The 22,792-nt window shown below is 39.3% G+C and overlaps 1 protein-coding gene across 5 annotated transcripts in view; it reads right to left on the reverse strand.

The window, feature by feature from the left end:
* Positions 1-22,792, reverse strand: part of LOC109915981 (phospholysine phosphohistidine inorganic pyrophosphate phosphatase) — a 160,599-nt gene that overhangs the window by 40,879 nt on the left and 96,928 nt on the right. The window contains exon 7 of one of the 5 annotated variants that reach the window (XM_048608913.1): positions 19,862-20,013. The exons of the other annotated variants lie outside the window; for them this stretch is intronic. Within the exon in view, the coding sequence (XP_048464870.1) occupies positions 20,010-20,013 (4 nt within the window). The 3' untranslated portion in view covers positions 19,862-20,009. Of the gene's footprint in view, positions 1-19,861; positions 20,014-22,792 lie in introns of those variants that run through there. 5 annotated transcript variants of the gene reach the window in all.

Raw genomic sequence — 22,792 nt, forward strand, 5'->3', positions numbered from 1 at the left:
CCCCGCCTCTTCGACCTGTTTGTTTCCTCTCCACCTATCCTCTCCTCTATCCCTCTTCTATCTGCCTCCCACTCTCTCCCTATTTATTTCGGAACCCCCTTCCCCTCCCCCTTTTCTGATGAAGGGTCTAGGCCCGAAACGTCAGCCTCTCTGCTCCTGTGATGCTGCTTGGCCTGCTGTGTTCGTCCAGCCCTGCACCTTGTTGTCTCGCATTCATCTAAGTAGTTGGGATAGCTTGTAAGTACTTGAAACCCCACGATCCCTGTGGCATTCCACTGGGCACATCCCACCAACCTGAAAATGATCCATTTATCCCAGCTTTCTGCTTCCCATTATCTATCCAAATTTCTTTTGATGCCAATACATTTCCTTCTACATGAACTCTTATTTTGTGTACTAATCTTTGATGTGGCACATGACTGAATTTCTTTAGGAAATCAGAGTACACCACATCTTCAGCTTCCCCTTTATCCACATTGCTTGTTACTTCCTCAGACAAGCCTAATAAATTCATCAAATACAATTAGCCTTTCATAGTAGCATGTTGACTCTACCTGACTGAAGTATGATTTTCTAAATTTGGCTTGTGGCGCAGCTGGGACTAGAGTGAGGAGCAGAGTCCCATCTACAGTCAATGGCTGTAGGGTAGCCAGCATCATTAGTGATGCATTTGTTACCAACCCTTCATGTGGCAGGAAAGGAAACTACACCATCCTGAAAATCTCTGATTTAGGTTTAAGTTTAAGAAGGGCAAGGAATGTACTGGAATAGTTGAGTATAGAGATAATCAAGGCATTAACTGAGCATTTCAGAAACAGATGAATAGAGATGGGGCTAAGTTAGGCAATGTTACGGAGGTAGAAATAGGTGGTCTTACTAATGATGTAAATTCAAGGTTGGAAGTTCCACTTGGGGTCAAATGTGACACCAATGGTTCAACAGAAGGAACAATCTAGATGAATGCCAGGGACAGAATGTAGTCAGTAGGTATGGAACAGATTTTGGAGTGGGACCCAAAAACAACGGCTTCAGTTTTTCCAGTACTTAAGTGAAGGATGTTTGTTCTTATCAAGTACTGGTTCTTGCATGTACAGTCTGATAATTTAGCAATAGTGGAGGCGTTGAGATTATCGGTGGCGAGGTAGAGGTGTGTATCATTAGTATAAATAGGTAGCTCTCCTATAACACAATTGTTGCAATTTTGTGTGACCTTGCGCTATAGAAAATCACTTTATAGGGAAATTGCTATATCTGTACAGCAGAACGTTTGTGTTATCCAAACATTCTCCACTATTCATCAATCCCATTACAGCCAATTCACGTGCTATAGCAGAACTACCTGTATAAGAAAACAAATACTGTGTGTTTCAATGATGTCAATGAGCGCAGATGAAAAGTAAAAGAGGCCCAGATTAGATCCTTGGTGAACACCAGAGGTAACCAGGGGCAGGTGTAAGATGACGGTCATTGTAGGTAATTCTCTAGCTGTGATTAGATAGATAGGATTGGAAGCAGGTGTGTGCAATACATTATCCCATAAAAATACAGGAGCAGAAGTAGGTCATTCAGTTCATCAAGTCCACTTGGTCATTCAACAAAATCGTGGCTGATCGGATAATCCTCAACTTCACGTTCTTACTTTATATCTCCATAAACCCTGATTCCCTTCATGATTTGACATCTGTTTATCTCAGCATTAAATACAGAATCAGAGAATCATAGAATCCCTACACTGTGGATGCAGGCCATTCGGTCCATCAAGCTTACACTGACCCTTCAAAGATCATTCAACACAGACTCAACCCCCTACCCCATCCCTGTAACTTTCCATTTCCCACGGTTAATCCACCTAACCTGCACATCTTTGGACTGTGGGACGAAACCAGAGCACCCGGAGGAAACCCATGCAGACACAGAGAGAATATGCAAACTCCACTCATAAAGTTGCCCGAGGGTGGAATTGAATGTGGGTATCAGGGGCACTGAGGCAGCAGTGCCAACTACTGAGTTACTGAGCCACTGTGCCACCCGAATGAACCGCCACAACAGCTTCGACAGTAAAGAATTCCCCAGATCACCACCCTCTGGAAGAAAGTACCCCAAGCTGCTGTATGGGCACAGATGGCTCTGTGAGAGAAGATATTGTGGTGAATGGCTGCAGACACGTTGAGAAGGATGAGGAGGAAATGTTTATCTTTGTCACAGTCTCACAAGATGTCACTTTAATAAGAGTTACTTCCGTAATGTGGTAGAAGCAGAAACCTGAATTTGGGAATCAAAACGTGGAGTTCCATGAAGGATTAGAGCAATATACAATATTAGAGATTGCAGGATGTAGACCAGTGCTTTATGTGAAACATTTCGTCCATATTTTGACTGGTCCCATAAGAAGCTAGTTAATTGTGTTTTTTGGGTTGCTGGACACAATAGGTTATGTAATAGTCTCCAATTGCAGCACAAAACGGATGATGGCTTCAGTATTCGTTTAGCACTTTGGGACTTTCCTATCTTTTCAGCTGATATTCAGGCCAAATTTAATAACACTACTGGTAATGATGCTCATCAAGAAATTTCAAGTTTGTCCCTAGCTTCACAAAAAATTAGAACCAAAAAATATTCAAAATAGACAAAACAGTCAGAAAAAAATTAGCTGTTTATTAATTATTTAAGTCAGCATAGTTTTGTTTTGTATTAAGACTTTGATGAATGCTTCAGCACTGGTCAGATATCTATAGCTTGAAGAATCGTGTTCAGACCCTCCTCACTGTGGTTGATCAGAATGTGACCCTGACTGAATCTCATGTTTCCTTCCTGACAGCAAGTACATTTTTCGAATGGTGTTTGAGGGAAAATGCGAGGAATATACACTTCTAAACATCAGAATAAATAAGTATGGGTAAAAACTATAGGCAGTCCTTTTGCTGAATCAACACAGAGTCATTTGGCAAGACTGTGTAAAATGCTCAACCTTATTACTGTGGAGATTTTGTCAATAAAGCAAGGTTACATCACATTTTTCATGTTGGTCATTATTTGACTAATAGTATCCTGCCAATGCTTTAGAAGATCAATCTAAATGATTTGCTATGTGATGCAGTTAGTGGCTTTTTAAAACTTAGAAGGCACATGAATCACTTTTCACAATTTTTAAGCTATTGCTCAAGTAATTAGAGCAACTGAAATGTTTACGCTTAGGAGATACAGCATTGTTTAACTTGTTGAAAACACAATTCTACACCAGAATACAGATTTAACATCTTGTTTAAACTCACCATCTACAGACCTTTTCCTAATACGTTCCAAAATAGCATTTATATTTACATTCTTAATTCAGAACAACACTCCACTCGTTCTTAAACAAAAACAAAAGAGGTTCCTTTTCCACTGTTTACCAAGCTTAGTGAGTAAATAAAAATGCAAGTCCATACTCTAAAAACACATAACTGCTTTGTTTAATTTACAGGCAGTGAAACATCCAAACCACAGATCCTGCATTCTTACAGTGAATACACTTCAAATACCTGGCTGTAAAGTGCTTTGAGATATACAGTGTTCATGAAAAATGCAACATAGAAGCAAGTCTTTCTTTCTTCGATCTGTTAAAAGATCTCAATTTAACGGATATATTTGTGTTTACAACCTTCTGGTATTTTCCTTCCGAGTATGAAGTATCTCAAATCAGCCTCCATGTCCATCTAAAAATCATTAATTTGCACTAAAATTAATTGAGCTGCTCAAACAGCTCCCACAAATGAAATCAACACAGCACTTTAAGATGCAAGTGGAGTACTCAACACAGCAGATTTAGATGAGGTCAAAGTTACAAATTTAAATTAGATATCCATCCAGTTACTTAAAAGCAAATACAAAGTATCACACTCAGCAAAATGTTGTTTCTTGTCTTGAGGTGCACATTGGGATACTTTATTACATTCAAGGACACCACACAGCCAACTTTCTGTGATATCCTGAGTCCAATTAATAGACAGGAATATTGGGAGAGATGTAAAACTGCTTGTGGGTTGGCTGTCACCATTATTAACCATTGCATAAAGTCAAAATGATCCACAACTAGGTAGTGTTACTGTTATCAAGATTATAGCCTCCAACCTGGATTTGAATCCCGCAGAGAAATTGAGATGAAAGTTTCCCATCTCTTAAGACTAAGGGAGGAATAGGGAGTTTAGCCAAAGCGGTGTTGAATGTCACTGTGGCATTTTTCTGTTTGCTGGAAGACATGAGGAGTGCATGGCAGCTTTCCATACCAATTCTTATTGATGGTCTAGTGGTGAGAGATTTATGATCATCTCTGTGATTCACCACCCCAAATATATTTTATACACAGGATCAAATTTGATTTGTGGGAAGCTTGTGTATGCTTGATTATCACAGCCTGCTGTCTTCCTCTGCAACAAATGCAGCAGAGGCTGCCATGCCAGTGATGGCCTCCTGAGTCACAGCAAACGATACTAAACACAGAGGTGGCTAACACGGCACAACCCATCATCTTAACAAGATGGAAGGTTGCCACAAAAAAAAAACTGTGGATGCTGGAAAACCAAAACAAAAACAGAAATTGCTTGAGAAACTCAGCAAGTCTGGAAGCATCTGTGGCGAGAAAGTCAAGTTATTGCTTCAGGTCAAGTGACTCTTCTTCAGAACTGATTGTAGCTAGGAAAAGCTTGGTAATACATCTGAAGATGGACTGAGGGAAAGGGGAAGGAATAAACAATAGGTGGAGATACAGCCCTGCAGAGAGAACAGCAGTTGGACAGGTAAAGGAATGTGCAAGGGTCAGTGTGGAAGAATCAATAGCTGCTAATGGGGACCATTAGAATCTGACAATTGGATGGTTGTGTTTGCAGCCCATGTGGTGACAAAGCCTGGTGAGTGGGCGTTGGGTAAGGACATGGGAGGAGGTGTTCAGGCCCTAAAATTATTGAATTTGATATTGAATTTGAAAGGCTACAGGGTTCCCAAGAGGAAAAAGGTATGCTGTTCTTATAGTTTGTGCTGAGCTTTGCACACCCCCACAGCACCTTCCCCTGCGATCGCAGAAGGTGCAACACCTCGCATTTATTTCCTCCCTCCTCACTAACCAAGGTCCCTAACACACCTTCTAAGTAAAGTAACAATTTCCTGCACTTCACTCAATTTAGTAAGCTTTATCCGATGCTCACAATGTGGTCTCCTCTACACTGGGGAATGAGGTGCAGACTAGACGACCACTTTGGACAACGGTCTGCAAAAATAACCCTGAGCTTCTGGTTGCCTTTTACTTCAACACACCCGGCCAACATCTCTTGTTTAGAACTCCCACAAGTAGAATTATTTGAAGAAGTGAAGCAGAAGTTACATTTGGGATTGGGATGAAGATGATAGACGGAGAGGATTACTGGTCCTTTTCTTTCTCTAGACCTAAACAAATTGGGAATTTGTAGGAGGGGATGGGGTTAGTCGTTTAGCATAAGTAATCAATGTCTTCTGGAACTTACTTTCTCTTGATTATCAAGAGAAACTTTCCAAGAGTTTTTTCATGAAATTGGCTGCAGGCTTTCTGTTTTCCTGTGTTTTTTGTTTACTTTCCCAGCATTATTATTATGAGTTGCTTAGTTTATACAGTGTTCTTCCTACATTGGGGAGACAAAGTGCATACTGGGCGACCACTTTGCAGAACATCCATGCTTTGGCTGCAAAAATAACCCTGAGCTTCTAGCTGCCTGCCATTTCAACACACCACCATGTTCATTGGCGAACAACTCTGCCTCGGGCTTGCTACAGTGCTCCTGTAAAGCGCAGCACAAGCTGGAAGAACAACATCTGATTTTCCACATGGGAACCCTGTAATCTTCTGGACTAAATATCAAGTTCAATAATTTTAGGGTCTGAGCACCTTCCCCCATGTCCTTACCCCAATCCCCACACACCAGGCCTTGTAATCACATGGATTGTAATAGTTAACCTTAACCCATAACCATCCCATTGTCAGCCAATAATGGGCCCTATGAGCAGCTATTGATTATTCCAGGCTGACCTTTACCCATTCCTTTGTCTGTCCATTTGTTGTTCTTTTTGTGGCTCCATTTCCACCACTGTTTACTCCTTCCTCCTCCCCCCACCCACTCTTTAAGCATATATATCAACCATTTCCTAGCTACAATCAGTTTTGGGAAAGGGTCACTGGACCCAAAATTTTAAACTGTGATCTCTCTCTACAGATGTTGCCAGACCTGCTGAGTTTCTCCAGCAATTTCTGTTTTTGTTTTGGAAGGCTGCCACAAAGGAAAACTGTATTTTGTAGTCAATGTCAACACAAATTGAACCTATATCAGGAAATCTTTGAAAGTGAAAGGTAACCAAAAGAACAATATTAATATTCAAACAAAAATTGCTGGAAACATTCAGTAGGTCAGGCAGCATCTGGGGAAAGAAATCTCTGAAGATGTTGCGCGGCCTACAGAGTATTTCTAGCAGTTTCTCTTTATACTTCAGATTTCCAGCAGCATTTTGGCTTTTGCATTATTAATAAGGAGCTTGGTTAGGGTAGTAGGTGCTATTAATCAAACTAGTTTTGCACAGATAATCTGATAGTACAGCCAGAAAACCTATCTTTCCTGTCAGTACTTTTCCAACTCCAGTTCATAAAATGAGCTAAGAGCAGATGGTACATGGAATTTTATAATGTTCCTCAACCACCTGTCTGAGTCGAACACTTCAGAGCCACAGTGAATCATTTAACTTAAAAAATAGTGCAGTGTAACTTATAACAATGACGCATTTCAGTTGATTCTGCTGGATATATACCATCCATTACAGGCCCATAAATATTTCATAGAAGTAGCACTCAAAATTAAAAAACAAGTAGCATTACAGTTTACTGATTACAAGCAAGGTTGTCACTTAACTACAGTTTTGAGGGTGCACTACATTGTAAGATGTGCTGTCTTTTAATTAAGACACTAAACAAAAGCACCAATTCTCTGCTTTGATGGTTCTTACTATTGAACAGAAGGGACAATCCTCTTGGTATCTTAATCAACATTATTGCCTCAAACACCAAGGAAACTGATAAATCTATTATTCATATAACTTACTATGTGCGCGAACTAACTGTGTGCAAACTACCAGCTGCATTTATCAGCTTAACAATAACTGCACTTTGGAAAATAATTCATTGGATATGAAGCTGTTTGTGACATTGAGATTATAACGTCTAAAATGTGAATTGTTCCTTTCTCTTTAAAAGTTTAGATGATGTTAACTGTTCACACATTTGATATTTTTTGAACAATACCAATGCCATCATCTGTCTAACAGATCTTAAACCTGAGCCATCACCTACACCAATGGAATAAACACACTAAAAATAATTTCCTGGCAGTGCCCCAAATGAATAAAATTTCATGAATAAAATTTCAGTTTTATATTAAAACCACAATACACATGCAATCTCAAGATTAACTTGTTTACATTCAACATATTGTGTATCACAGTTCCCATGAAGCTTAACGGTATCGATGTATCAAAATTCAGTCCTTACAGCTAGTGGTCTTTGAAATTAATTTTTAAATCAAGTTTCAGGAATGCAATTCTTTTGGGTAACGGAACAGTGAAAATAAAATTCCTTTTGAATTTGAGAAAAACAACATTATCCCTGCTTCCTCCCATCATCCCCTCTTCCGTGGTGAAATTTTCCACTGTTTACTCTATGCCAAGTTAACAGTCTAGAAATGTGCGTACATGCCTTTGCCAAAGTCAGACTGCACACTGGTAATGACTACAGAGATGCTACTAACAAAAAGGATTCTGCATAGATGTTCATGCTGCAGTACTCATACAGAACTTATCGAAAAATAAACTGTAAACATCCACTGTTTCACATTTCAATCACACTTATTACATACCTGTGCCTCAGGATAGCGGTGTGTTACATTAACATGTCCATTTAAGCAACTGACATGTACTTTACTCCCAAAACAGCTTGACAATCCTTTCTAATACAAGGCATGTAATCGCCAAGACTTGTCTCACCAGTTCTGATTGTAGAGTGTGTAAAATGTATGAACAATTCCATTTTGTCATTTCGTGAAACTGCACCCGATTAGCCTTACAATAGCTTTCTTGGGATTTAGTTTTGTGTCTCTAATTTTCTACTAGCTTGACTTTCTCTCAGGCTTTGATGCTAAAAATCAAAACAGAAAACCACTTCATAAAAATCGTAAGGCTTTTAAAATCAGCAACAAAATGGACTGTAAAGAAGTCCTAATCTTAACATGTAATTCTTCCTGGACCTGGGAACAGCATTGTTACTCTTCGTGACCACAAAGAATCCTGGATATCATTGACCAGGGCCATATGCAAACATGTGGCTTAATCAAAATGCTCTATAGCTCCATGATAATTTCTGAAGATTTTGACTCAATATATTTGACAATAAAGCTGCTTTTCACTATTTGGACGTGTGTGTGAAAGACAACATCCTGTGTTCATCCAGCCCTGCATCTTGTTGTCTCGGATTCTCCAGCATCTGCAGTTCCTACTATCTCTCATCCTCAAGCAGCTTTCAGGTTCGCCACTTTCTCCTTGGCCCCTATGAAGGCTTATTCTATCTGCAAAGCTCAAGTCTAAATATTTTACTTTCAATATTACAATGTAGTTCACCTGCCTGCAATCAAATTAATTTAACCACTTATCTACTAAAGTATCAACTCTGGTAGGTACACTATTAAGATTTTAACTGCCTTTTCAAATTCCATAGTTTCTCTACCTTGGCATTGGACCAAATTTTAGGAATTTTGAACTGAGTCCAGGTTCTTATAAAACTTCAAACTTGGTCAGTCCATTATACAACAATAGGAAAAAAAATCACAGAACACATCCTGGTGCATCCTACTCAAAATTTTTCCATCTTAATCCAAGTCTCCTCATCATTTTCTTTTGCCTTTCATTCAGCTCTCATTCTCCACATTTTCCCTCAAAAAGTCACTCAGCTTTGTGAAGGAGTATTTCATACAACTTTTCAAAACATTTTGGAATTCTAAGCACACCATTTCAGAAGACTCCTCTCCATCAATGTGGCTACTGCCTTCACAAAGAAGTTGAGTTTAGTCAAGATCTACACTTCTTAATTGCACATTAGTTGTCAGATTTTAGATTACTTGAGCTGCTTCTGCTTCACATAATCCCTATAGAATCCCTACAATGCAGAAGGAGGTCATTCAGCCCATCAAGTCCACACCTACCCTCCGAAGAGTATTCCACCTGACCCAGCACCCTCACCATATCCCTGCACTTACTATGGTTAACCTAGCCAGTTTACACATCCCTGAACACAATGGACAATTTTGTTGTTAAGCACAACCAATCCACCTAACCTGCACATCATGGACTGTGGGAGCAAACCACAGCACCTGGATGAAACCCACACAGACACAGGGAGAATGTGCAAACTTCACACAGACAGTCACCCAAGGCTGGAAGCAAACCCAGGTCCCTGGTGCTTAGAGGCAGCATTCCTAACCACTGAGCCACCCTACTGCCAAATCACCCTTAATTAATTAATTACTTTTTCTATATAGGCTATTCTAACAAGTCGATGGATACCAATAAAACTGAAAGCATAATGGTAATGTCACTGGACTACTAAACTAAAAGGTCCAGGCTAATGCAATGGGAAAACAGGATTAAGTATCGCTATAGCAGCGGATGGAATTTAAATTTAATTAACAAAATCTGCAAGTGTAAACCATTTTCAATGATGACACCATGAAATTAGCACCCATTGTCATAAGCACCCATCCTCCTCAGTAATATTCTTTACAGAAGAAAATAGGCCATCCTTACCCGATCTGGCCTATATGTGGTTCCTGACCCTGAGCAATGTGGTTGACTCTGAAATGATATAACAAGTCACTCAATTCAACACCCCTTTCTCCAGGGCAATTAGGGATCAGCAATTAATGCAGCCCATGAAAGAAAAGTAAAGAAACACAGGCATGATGTCTGCACCCTTCCTGAATATGGAATCTTAATTTTCTTTTCCCAAGTACCACATCACCAGGCCCAAAGATAATTGTGAAATGCAGATAAATGTTTTATGAAACTCACTATTCTACTAATGTTATTCCTACAACATAAAAGCTACATTGATAACATTGGTTTAAACAACTTGTGGACATCTACTTCATAATTCATATATGTTTTAAAATATAACTTAGTTTTAGAAATTAAAACTTAATTAAAAATTAAAAAGTAAATCATAAAGTTATGATTCAGAAACTCATAAACAGCTCTAAGTTACATACTATTCAAACAAATTTGGAGTTATATATAAAAGGTACTTTGAGTTTGTCTTACAACATCAGAGTGGGTAGTGATAAATCCTTAAAAGTCAAAGATCCATTGCTATGCTTGTAATGGAGTCAGAAAGTCTGGGATCAGGGCAATTAAGTCCATTAGAAATGTAAATTATTCATACAGGTTACAGAATTCTTACAGAAAGACTTTTGTTGAAGGTAAGAAAATCAATTCACATTTGTTTCAGACATCACAAAGCATACGGTCATTGGGATAGTGATTCAGGGTGGGGCCTTGGTTACAAGATTCATTTATCTTAACCAGTCTGTATGTGTCTGCTTATAGAAGCAGTTCAAGTTGGGTTTTGTAAAGGAAGGGCATCTCTAGCGTTTGCTCCAGCTTGCAGTTAGTGGGAGAGATCTACAGTGGTCCTCACAAAACATTGTGGCAGAAAGAAGTTAGCAATGAATGGCAACATGGTAAAAGTTGTGCAGAAGCTATGAGAACAGGCTGAGAAAAAGCAGTCTACATTTCTCTAAAGACAGGAAAGGGAATTGAAGGGGTCTATAGTCATGAGGTTTTTAAAGAAAATTGAAGGGTCAATGAGCACAAAACGAATGGACCTCCTTCCTTGAGGGATGGGTGGATTACAGGAAAGAGAATTAGAGTAAATAACAGACCTGTCACCTGATTTGGTCACAAATCTTACCATAGCATATGTCACTCAGATCCCTATAAGGTTCTGCCCTGGTATTTTTTTGGCAAAGATCTGTGACTTAATCACTGGGTGTTGGGATTTCTTCTTCAAATATTAATAGCCCCTGACAGGGATGTAACAACAAATAAAGGCATACACTGTAAAAACACCTTTATTTTCTCTTCCTAAAATCAGGATACAATTCATGGTGACATCTTCATCAACATCTCTCCCACGGACCAGCCGTGTTTGAATTAATTACAGGATTATTTTGGAAGATTAATTGTTGAATCTTTAAACATCTATACTAAAGCCTTTTATGCCCATTCCTTATTTGAATTAACCAATACTTGCAGGGATGAGGATCTTGTTTACTATCGTAGTCTGTGAAAATTCTTTAAGTGCCCATCTGTTACTTGTGAATCTGAACATTCCTGGCAGACCAGTCAAAACAGAAAGCAACATAAAAAAGCATCTCAACAAGGAATATCTAGTCCAGCCCTTGTGATCTCCCAACAGGAAACATTAACAGGAGCACAGGCCAAAGCAGATTTTATGTTTCTCTAATACAAGGGTATTGAAGCTAATTGCAGGGCCGTCAGATGAATTTGGTTAATGTAGCACTCTCCAACATCAATCTCATTGTATTCCAATCTCCTGGAGCTAGGTGTTCATGTACTGCTGATAACCCTGTCAGAGTATACCCAACATTTTACTTCCTCTCAGTGTATGGTCTCGCACTTCTCTTTCTTAAATTAGTTTTGTTGTGAAGCTGCCCACTGTTAAGTGGATGCCTTTTTGAAATTTCATATAACCTATTTTGCTGTTGCATTTCCTCTTATCACAGTTTTTAAAAGCAAAACCTCTTGAAAAATGCCTTATTAAACAACATTCAGTATTTCAAAATGTCTGATCTATTGCATTTTCTTTACCTAACAGTAAAGTACTACATTTCACAAAAAAATACTTTCCTTTAATATTTTTGCTGGCTGGTCTGATTAGTTCACGCTGACTAGTTTGATTTCATGGATGCTGTGCAACTGTTTGCATCTAACATTAGATTAGTCTGTTCAATATATTCTTAATAATTCAAGGATACTTTTGTGTTAACAAAAGGAAAGTAGAAAGTTAGTGGCAAGAAAGTATTTCAGATCTGAATGAATCCATTTTAAGTTACTGGATTGTGGCTCCCTGTTTTATCCTCATTCCTACATATCGGTATCTGCTTCTGGTCCCCCAACATAAAGCACACTTGTAGAAAGTTTCAAGAACAGTTCAGAGCCTCTTCCATCTTCTCACTGATTTCTTTCAACAGTATCAGGTACTTGCCAATGGCGGCTGGAGATTATCCACTTCCCTTTTTTTGAACATTTTTTCAGAACATATTTACCATCTTTAGCAATTGTTGTATATCTTCCAGTATCATTCCATATTCTCTAGTGCAGCTCAAATTTCACATTATCCTCCATTTGTAACAATAATGAAACAAAATTAGTTATTACTGTCATACTTTCATCCTCTACAACTAGGGTCTCTCCTTTATTCCTCAGCAAACCTGCTCCGTAACAATGGTTTTACTATTAAATGGTTATATGGGCGACACGGTGGCACAGTGGTTAGCACTGTTGCCTCACAGCGCCAGAAACCTGGGTTCGATTCCAGCCTCGGGCGACTGTCTGTGTGGAGTTTGCACATTCTCCCCGTGTCTGCGTGGGTTTTCTCCGGGTGCTCTGGTTTCCTCCCACAGTCCAAAGATGTGCAGGTTAGGCGGATTGGCCATGCTAAATTGCCCGAAGTGTTCAGGGAGGTAGAGGGTGTATATTAGGTGGGTCATAGGGGGATGGATCTGGGTGGGATGCTCTGAGGTTCGGTGTGGACTTGTTGGGCCGAAGGGCCTGTTTCCACACTGTAGGGATTCTAATTCTAATTCTAATAAAATGCAGCAATTAGTTTGGTTTGTTCCTGGTCAATGGTAGTCCCCAGGATGTTAAGAGTAGGAGATGCAGCAAATACAACACATGAAGTGTCATGGGGCAATGGTTAGATTGCCTTTTACTGGAGATGGTCATTGCCTGGCATTTGTGTGGTGCAAATGTTATTTACACTTGTTAGCCCAAGCCTGGATATTATACAAATCTTGTTGCATTTGGACACAGACTGCTTCAGTATCCAAGTGATCTTTAATGGTGCTGAACATTGTGCAATCATGAGCGAACATTCCCACATCTGATGAGGGACGGTAATTGATGACATGGCTGAAGACGGTTGGGCCTGAAGGAGCCCCATTAGCCAGTTAGTTGCTTCTGGTCAAGGAAGATTTGTTTCTTTCACAACTGTACAATGCAACAGTAATGCCAATTTGAAGCCATTTTGCTTTCCACTGATGAGGAGGTTGCAGTGTAAATGTTGTGTCAGGCCCAACTTTATGAGGAATCTCCCAAAGCTTGGCTTCAAAATTAGCCAAATTCGCAGCTCTGACTTACACAATAAAATGTTCATGTTGGTATGAAGTGAATCCAGATGCTATCACCGCAATGCCAGCGCAGAATAAATCGCTAAGCTATTTTTCACTAGTACATGGAAAACAACAGTACTGATAATGAAAACTGAAAGAACTGTGGATGCTGTAAATCAGGAACAAAAACAAAGTTGCTGGAAAAGCTCTGCACCAGACCCGAAACATTAACTCTGTTTTCTCCTTCACAGATGCTGCCAGACCTGCTGAGCTTTTCCAGCAACTTTGTTTTTGTTCCTGTATTGATAATGAAGTCCAATTTCCAAGACCCATCAAACACACTGCAAGAATAAACTTGAATTTTTTGGCAAGTATCATTACTTCCATTTCTGACAGGATAATATGTTCAGAATTTAGGAATGTATAAAAACACACAATATCATTCTATTTTGATCCATTTCACTTCACTTGCAATTAAAATGTTCATTAATTTTGTATCAGACATTTCAAAAGAAAATGTCAGTATTCTGGTACCTTGGACCTTATTATTGCTCATTACCTTATGTAATCTGTCTGAACCTCAGAGAAATTCAGTCAATTTCAAAATTGTGCTTTATAAATGGATGCTACAAGGGGGAAATTGCTGATATGTGGTCAGTCATTGTTTTAGGATTGTGTGTTTACAAATGGATCTGAATAGACAGAATCTTTATCATGGACCATTGACCAACCAGTGCACAATAAAGTCTATATACACTTGGAATGTCTAAATTAGATATGTTTGCTTGAAACTAAACAGATCAAGTTCATGGTTACTTTAGTTTCTATTCTTTGAGGTAACCTTTACTTGGAGTAACTGTAGAATATGAATAGCTAATGGCAGCAGTCAGAAAGTGCAGCAATTAAGGGGCCTCCTTCATCGTCCTATGGTTCCAGTAAAGGTCAATATTCCAACTAAACTCATTAAACAGGTCACCAACACAATTATTTCTCATCTAAGTGCCAAGATAGGTCAAGCCAGCTGAAGAACGAATATCCCCTGGACCTGTAAGTCTAAACCTAGGATTTTAAAAGAGATAGTAGACATAATGGTTTTAATCTGCCAGGCTTCTCTTACTGTTAGAATTGTGCCAACAGATTGAGAGCTAGTAGCTGAAACCTTGCTACTCAAGAAAAGAGGGAGAAAGAAACAGGGAAACTGCAGGCCAGATAGCCTCATATTCATTAGTGGGGAAAATGCTACAGTTCTTTCTAGGGATGTGGTAAGAAAATGTATTGAAAATCACAACAAGATTGGGTAGAATCAACAGGGATTTAGGAAAGGCAATTTGGATTTGTCAAATCTGTTAGAAGTTTTTTCAGGTTTTAAGAAACAGATAAGGGGAAATGGATGTGGTGCATTTGGAATTTCTAGAAACACCTAATGAGGTGCCACACAAGAGGCGATTACACAAAACTAGAGCTGGTAGGATTAGGAGTTGAGGGTAGATTAACTGACAGAAAATAACAAGAATATACGTGGTTGGTGAAATACAACAGAGAAATGTGAAGTGTTCACTTTAGGTAGGAAGATTGATGAAAGTGGTTTATACAGCAAGTGTAACACATGTAACATGTAAATGTGTAATGCATTGCCTGAGAGCATGGTGGAGGCAGATTCAATCATAGCTTTCAAAAGGGAATTAGATAAGCAGCCGAAAGGAGAAAACTCACAGGGCAATAGGACAGGGGCAAGAGAGTTGCTCTTGCTGAGTTGCTTTTGCAGACTGCTGGCATGGATACAAGGGGCAGAATGGCTTTCTTTTGTTCTGACACCATTCTATGACTCTAAATTACTTTTAGAGTGAGAATTTACAACTATTGGGTTACTACAAAATCAGTGCTTGGGCTTCAGAAGTTTATAAGTTGTACCAATGTCTTCGATGAAGGGTCACTGGCTAATGAATTCGGGTTTGGTGACAATAAAAAGCTTAAAAGGGAAGTAAGCTATGAGGAGAAAGCAAAAAAGCTGCACAGGGATATAAACAGATTGGCCAAGCCTTTCCATTTTAAAGTATGTTGGCTATCATCTTAGGCAGCATCATATCTGCCAATGCCCTGGGCAAGACATCTTTAGTGATCATGTACTTCTTAGCTCATAATCTATGCAAGCAGGATGTTGCATGAATTACTTGACAAATCACTCTCAGTCCCCAGGATCCCAGGAATACCTTTTAAGAAGTCCATGCTGGTTCCCAAGATTACTGATGCTGCTGGATGGAGTCACTGAGAAAAGGTGCATCCAGTTCTCAAGGAGAATGGCACCAGAAGGCTATCCCATCTGATACGTCTGGCCTGGGAACAGATCGCAGAGCAGATCAGTGCCACTGCCCACACAAAAGGAATAGCAAGCAGTGCAGCAAGAAAATCAATGATTTTCTGTGCTCCCACAAGGGCATACGGCAGTATCTGCTCTCTGTCAGCTCACACTCACTGGGATTTCACACAGTCTAACTCTGGCACTACACAAGCATCTCACAGGCTGAATCTGCAAGCTGCAACATCAAATGAATGTTGTGCACTCAAAACGTCAAACGCACCACATGCTCTCAAACTAACCCTTCTCAACCACTGCACTTCCTACTCATCTCTGGCACAGCTCATTACTTTACACGGTCACAAATACTCACAAAGTGCTCATGTACCCATTTCCATCACACACAATCCTACTCTTTCATTCATTACAGGAGGAACTAGCCCATAGCTCGGGGGAAGAGGGATAAACTGGCCAGGAAAGGGACAGCAGCTCAGTAACCAACATTGTGCTCTGCTCTTCTAGAATGTGCACAATGGCAAACATGTTGCTCTGAGTAAACTATTCCGCATCTTCGCCACCTCGTGCTTCATGTTCTCTTCTGCAAGTGGTAGCACAACCAGGTCCAACACAATAATCCACAACCTCTGCCTGTCAACCCCATCAACCCCTGAAAATGTTAGAGACCAGGCAAAAAGAGGCATCATAATAACCTTTGTCACAGATAAACGGAATAAGAGATGAATTTAACTTATGATTGCTTTTACCCTCTCATACCCAGAACAGTGACGCGTTGTTTAATTTACACCCCTCTTTTTTACTTCTCATCCCTTATGGAAGTATGCCGAACAGCAAAATCCTTAAAGAATAAACCAAGGTTGCGTTCATTAATGAAACATTCAAAATGAACGAGAAGTGTTTTGTCACTCCATCCACACACACAGGAACTGATGAAATTAAAACAGGACAAGAAAAGAGTTATACATGTCGGTTAAGCCAGAGGTATACAAAAATTATTTTACATAAGTTACAACTTCCTGGAGGTCAGTGCCCAATAATAGTTTCCTTAGTGAGCTGGATCCAGCACTTCTCCTTCTTGCAGGCAAAGTGTAGGCTTCTATCCAGCCAGTAACTTGGGGCCAGAGATGGAGGATCTAGTGCAGTCTGGCAACTCTGTCCTAGAATCCTGCCATCTGTTTAGCTGTCAAACAGCAACCGACTTAGAATCCTAGAATTGTATACTTATGTAATTCAAGAAGCTCAGATATCAGTCATGTGTCAAAGGCAGGCATTTCCAATGATGATTGTCCCTATTGGGGGTTAATTGGAAAGGCAGTAAACTAGCAGTGTTGCTTAATCTCCTCCATCAGTGTTTCCATCGTTCCAATGCGAAAACTGTAAAAGCATCAGCGCCTTTTTAACATAATGGGTTTTCAGGAGTTCCTTTGTTCAGAACTAGCTGGAGGCTCAACTCCAAACCCTTTGTGAACCTTTAGCAGGAATATCTATACAATTCAAGCGGTTCAGAAGCTTCTGGAAATACAATCAGCCTTGGCCATTTTATGTGCTCAGTGACATTGACCACTCTTAAAAGAAACAGAATTTAAACATGAAAACATAAATTAGAATACAGTTTCCTTTAGGATTTCTGTTCAAGCCACTGGGCCTGGATATTTTTCACCAAAGGCCAGTATGTGTCAAGTACATGGCCATAAAAGGATAATCTTTTTAAGTGTTGTCAATCGCCCGCAATGACTGTAACAATTCCCTCCCCTAGTCAATATAACTAGGCCATCCCTAGATGTGAGCTGGCTGAACCCTGATAATGCCAATGGCAGACCCTAGAAACCACCCAATCAGATTATGGTCAACCCAATCCCTCAAATGACCATGGCCCATAGATTCATGGACATTTCTAGCACAGGAGGAGGCAATTCAACCTATTATGTCCACGGCAGTCAACAAAGATCTGACTATATTAATCCTACTTTTTAAGCTCTTGGCTATGGGAGTTTCTGACTCAACCACTTTTTCAGGCATTAGTTCCAGACTCCCACCACCTTCTAGATGAAAAGATTTCTCTTCAACTCACCTCTTATGCCTTCTATTTCTTACCTTAAATCTTTGCCCAGTGGTTAGCGACACTTCTACTAATGGAAAAAGTGCCTTCCTAACCACTCTAACTATCCCTCCCCTTATCTTACACACCTCCATCAAGTCCCCTTTCAACCATCACTGCTCCAAGGAAAATAACCCCAGCCTTTCTGATCTTTTCCCTATAGATCAAACCCTCCAGCCCAGGCAGCATTCTGGTAAATTTCCTCTGTAGCCTCTCTACTGCAATTACTTTTTTCCTAAAATGCGATGAGCAGAATTTCACACTGTAGACAAGTTGTGACCTAATCAGCATTTTATACAGTTCCAATATAACCTCTCTGCTCTTATATTCTATACCTCGACTAATAAAGGCAGTATCCGAAATGCCAGATGGCCAATCCCGTGGAAAAGGTTTGCAGGACAACTCCGACTGACCACAGGCCATTCTCTAGACTGACTTTACATGAATGACCCCTACTGACTGACTAGCAAGGCCCAGACTGATCTTATTTGACTTCCAGGACTAATCCTGGTCCAACCCCTGGCCAGAAATGATACCGAACACCAGACTTGCATGAGTCAAACTGCCTGACCAGCTCCCAGACTAGAAATGGTCCAGCCGCTGGATTGATTGGGGCAGTACAACTGCCCTAATTTATCATGTTCCTAAACAACTGCATTTAATTAATTCCCCTTTTTTGCTTTGTATTCAGCAATGTCAAAATGATTTTAAACGTGATGACAGTGGCAAATTTACCAGATAGGCTTTACAAAACAGTTATTTAATTACAAGCGTGGATTGATCATTTCCACTAGTTCAACCTAATTTAGCTACCCCAGCTACATGCCAATTTACCAATTTTGACATATTAAATAACTGAAAAATTGAAATCAACCTGTGGAATAAATGGAGGATAAAAAACACACATTAACTGACAAATTAAAGAAAACGGAAGAGACTTTATCTGCAGTATACCATATTTTTGTAATTATTACGTGAGTGTGACAGAAAGTAACGATTCTTGGATTTTATTTTCCCACCTAACAGAACAGGGTTGGATTACACAGGAATGAGATGATCATTTCCTAAATTGGGTTTCATAGTGAAGAAAAGATGCTGTACATGTTGCCACAGCAATGCATCTGAAATAACACAAGGACAATATATTTTTGTCACTTAAATTGGGAACTGCAATTCCTGCTCTGCATTTGATTTTGTTGAATTTCTGACTATCTAAACACAACCAGGTAGGATCTTCACAAAGATTGCTGCAGTTCCATTGAAGCTTTGATAAAAAGATTTCATGCATATATCTTTACCTTTCTCTCACCTAATAACTGATTGTCATCTTAGGCAGTGTTTTTGTCGACATTACCTATTCTGGCACTGAATTTGCTGCTCAGGTTCTCCAGCTTCTTAACTTCTGCATTCTTGCAAAATTAGACAGCAATAAGATTGCAACGTGATGCAAAATAATTCTCAAAAGAATAGAGGGTCAAAATTAAACCTGGTTGAATTTGCAGATAAGGTGAAATGATGGGACAACTAAAGTAGGTGCTTCTTCCAAATAAGGCTTTTCATGTTAACGTTAAATGACAATTGGCAGTTTTTCATTTCTGTGTAACGTAATTCATTTTAAAACAATTAAACCTTCAGTGGTGAATAAATCACTAGGTTATCAATTTGCACCATGCTGTATGAAGCTGCAGTTTTCTGGATTTCTGGTGAATGGCAACCTAAGTGAGTCAATCTGCCCATGCGGAAAGGCATCATTCCGTACATCATGGCAAGTGTAAGAAGATGCATATTGAACTTGTAAAAATAATCAACAAACAAACATTGATACCAATTATGACTAGCTATTCACAGAATATGCGATCCGCCATTAACAATCTTAGGTTTCATGAGAACAACTTACAATCTAATAAATAACAAACTTACATAAATAGTGCTGGCCCTCCAATATGCTACCGAGGTAAATGTACCAGCAAGTGTCTAGTTTTGATTTCCATCCCTATGCTGAGTTAGCCACCTCAGCCAGAACAACCTCAATGTATGTAAACACTCTCCTGCAGGAGTAAGAAATGTCTTTGGTATTTGGAACTGCAGGGAATGTCAAATTCCAATGTTTGTTTTTCTTGATATGCAAAGACTGTGCAGAACTGCTTTATTACCTGTGAATGTAGATAAAGATTTTTTTTATTGAATAAAATATACTTTTGCAATTAAAAATATCTCAGTCGGAACAACTTTAAAGCTACAAGATTAGTCTTGGTGTCCCGAAGCAAAGCGATCGGGAGTACATGGGGGAAAGGGGAAAATTGCCTGAAATATGAGTATTCAGTAATATAATGTGCAGGATTTAAAATTTAATTTAATAATGATTAAGCAGTTCTTTATTAAACTTAGGTTTCAGGACATCGGATAGCAATAGCTATTAAATTATGTTTTATTATAGCCCAAACATCTGTATTAAGTCAATCTTGTCATTAAATAACAGTAATAATCAAAATATAAAAAACATTCTTTTCTCTCCTGAAGGCCATTCCTCCCTCTCTTCCACATCTTTTAGCCAAGACTGACCCCAGGGGATTCATTAACGCAATAGCTACAAACTTCAAAATAAACCAGAAAGTTTGTTTTAAACTTAGCCTGTATATTTGGTTTAATGCAGGTTCACATTTTCAATTTTTCCTCAAATGACTATGCAATGAACTATTCTGGTTTAATTTTAGAATCTAATGGGTCTGGGTTATATCTGATCAAATCCAGATATCCACATCATTGCAGACTAAACATTTGATAGCTTGTATGCAAGGTTGACTTTCTTCTAGAAATATAAAATGTGCAAACGTATTTGAAAGTTTGAGAAAATGGAATGTCAAAACCACATGCCCAACAATGTCTATTGTGTCTCTTAGTGGCCTTGCTTCTTTCCAACTTCGTCAACACCCTATTCCTTTTAAAAATACATTTGATGTTCAATTTCTTTTTCTCTCGGTGTCAGATATTAACCCGACTTGCTGTGATACCATCCAGTCATAATGCACACTTGAACTAAATGCTACCTAACTGATTCAATATGGAAATCATCAACTAAGTCTGGCTGTACAGCCAAACTAACTGAAAAATGGACTGAGTTCAGGCCAAAAGAAAAATGAGGCGGACATGCCATACAAAGTTTAAATTACATTAATTGTGTTAATTAAATCAGAGCCCCCAAACACCCTGAACACAGGCATGTTCAATTGGCACAGAAAAGATGATAAAATACTTTCCAGTGGGAGGTCCTCTTGTATTTTCCGGTAGAATATTACAAATGCAATATACTATGTAGTTATTCCATCCTATGCTCAGATTTGAACCTGGTAGAATTTAAATACTACACAGAATAAAAAGACATACTGATTCAAATCACATGCAACAGACTGGCCCAATTCCAGACCTGAAGCAGATGCCTATATTAAGACAAAGTTTAGACATGGTGTTGGGTCAAAAGAAATTACCTTTCTACACAAATGACTACCACATGAGTTTTACAATGAAGTAATTAAAGCAGTTTGAGGTGCACACAGAGGATGAGAGATTTGGCATCCCTATTAACTGCAAAATATACAAACATTTTGAGCCACTTTTCAGAGGCACAAGTAAATGATGCACATCAATTGAAAGGTAAAAATATCCAAATACAGGTAGTTCTGTAACGCGATAGTTGCATTCTTGCATGACCTTGCGCTATAGAAAATCGCATTTTAGAGAAATCACTACAGAAAATCTGCTGTATAGCAGAAAGTTTGCATTATCCAAACAGTGTCTGTTATTCATCAATCGTGTTACAGCTAATTCATGTTAATGAAACACGTGTTACAGCAGAACTACCTGTAGGTGACCAATAACTTGGGTCAAGAGGCAGATATTAAAGGTGGGGACAGAATGCAAACACAAATGAGTTCAGAGAGAAATTAGAGAGTACAGGGCCTGGAACACCAAAGGAACAGTTGCCAATTAGGGATGAACAGGTGCAAGTGCAGGAGAAGCTAGAGTCAGAGTGTGGTTTGAGAACAAATCACTGTAGAGTTAGAGATGGAAAGAACTGCCGATGCTGGAGTCAGAGATAACACCATGTGGAGCTGGAGGAACACAGCAGGCCAGGCAGCATCAGAGGAACAGAAAGCTCAGGTTTCGGGTCGGGACCCTTCTTCAGAAGTGTTAGAGATAGAAGAGAGAGGCCAGGAAAGAATTCAACTTCAATTTGAAATTGAAAGTGTTGGGGAAGAGTCAGTGAGGTCAGTGGTGATGATTGAGTGGAACTTGGTGCAGGATAGGATACAGGGAGCAGAGTTTAGGATTTTAATGCAGTCTGGAAGGTGGCAGGTTAACCAGGATATTTTCACAAGAGTGGAGTCCCGACGTGTGTGAAAAAGGAATGGATAAGGGCTGAGCAAAAGGGGTTTTGAGACATACTACTGATATGTAGGTGGAACTAAATAGTCGTGAAAATGGGAAGGATCAAGGATTGGATAAAATTGGGTCAAATGAGACTCTCAAGTCACAAATAGTTGTTCTTGTCCATGTCAATGGCCAGAGATTGGAAGGTGGTAGTCAGTAAGTACAAATGAAGGCTTTAGTTTTTTTAGAAAGACTTCTTTGCAGAATTTGATTGCCAGGTATTAGCTTTTCCATCACAAAGCATTGTTATTTTATGATTTTAATATTTTGCAATTAAATTTTAAAAGGGCTCACAACGTTTATCCTGTATCCGTGCAGAGGAGAAGCCAGGTTTGTTCCCAGGTCAATGTGAATTAGATTTTAGACAGAGTACCATCAGGGACATTGCTGCTGGCTTCAAAACTGAATTAAGGAATGTTGCAAAACACCCAGACTTCTCAATTCCAAATACTGCCCTGCTACAATCTACTGCAAATGTTTGTGTGTGTCGGTTAGTTTAAGACA

The sequence above is a fragment of the Rhincodon typus genome, chromosome 20 (assembly GCF_021869965.1).
Source record: "Rhincodon typus isolate 14 chromosome 20, sRhiTyp1.1, whole genome shotgun sequence".
NCBI lineage: Eukaryota > Metazoa > Chordata > Chondrichthyes > Orectolobiformes > Rhincodontidae > Rhincodon > Rhincodon typus.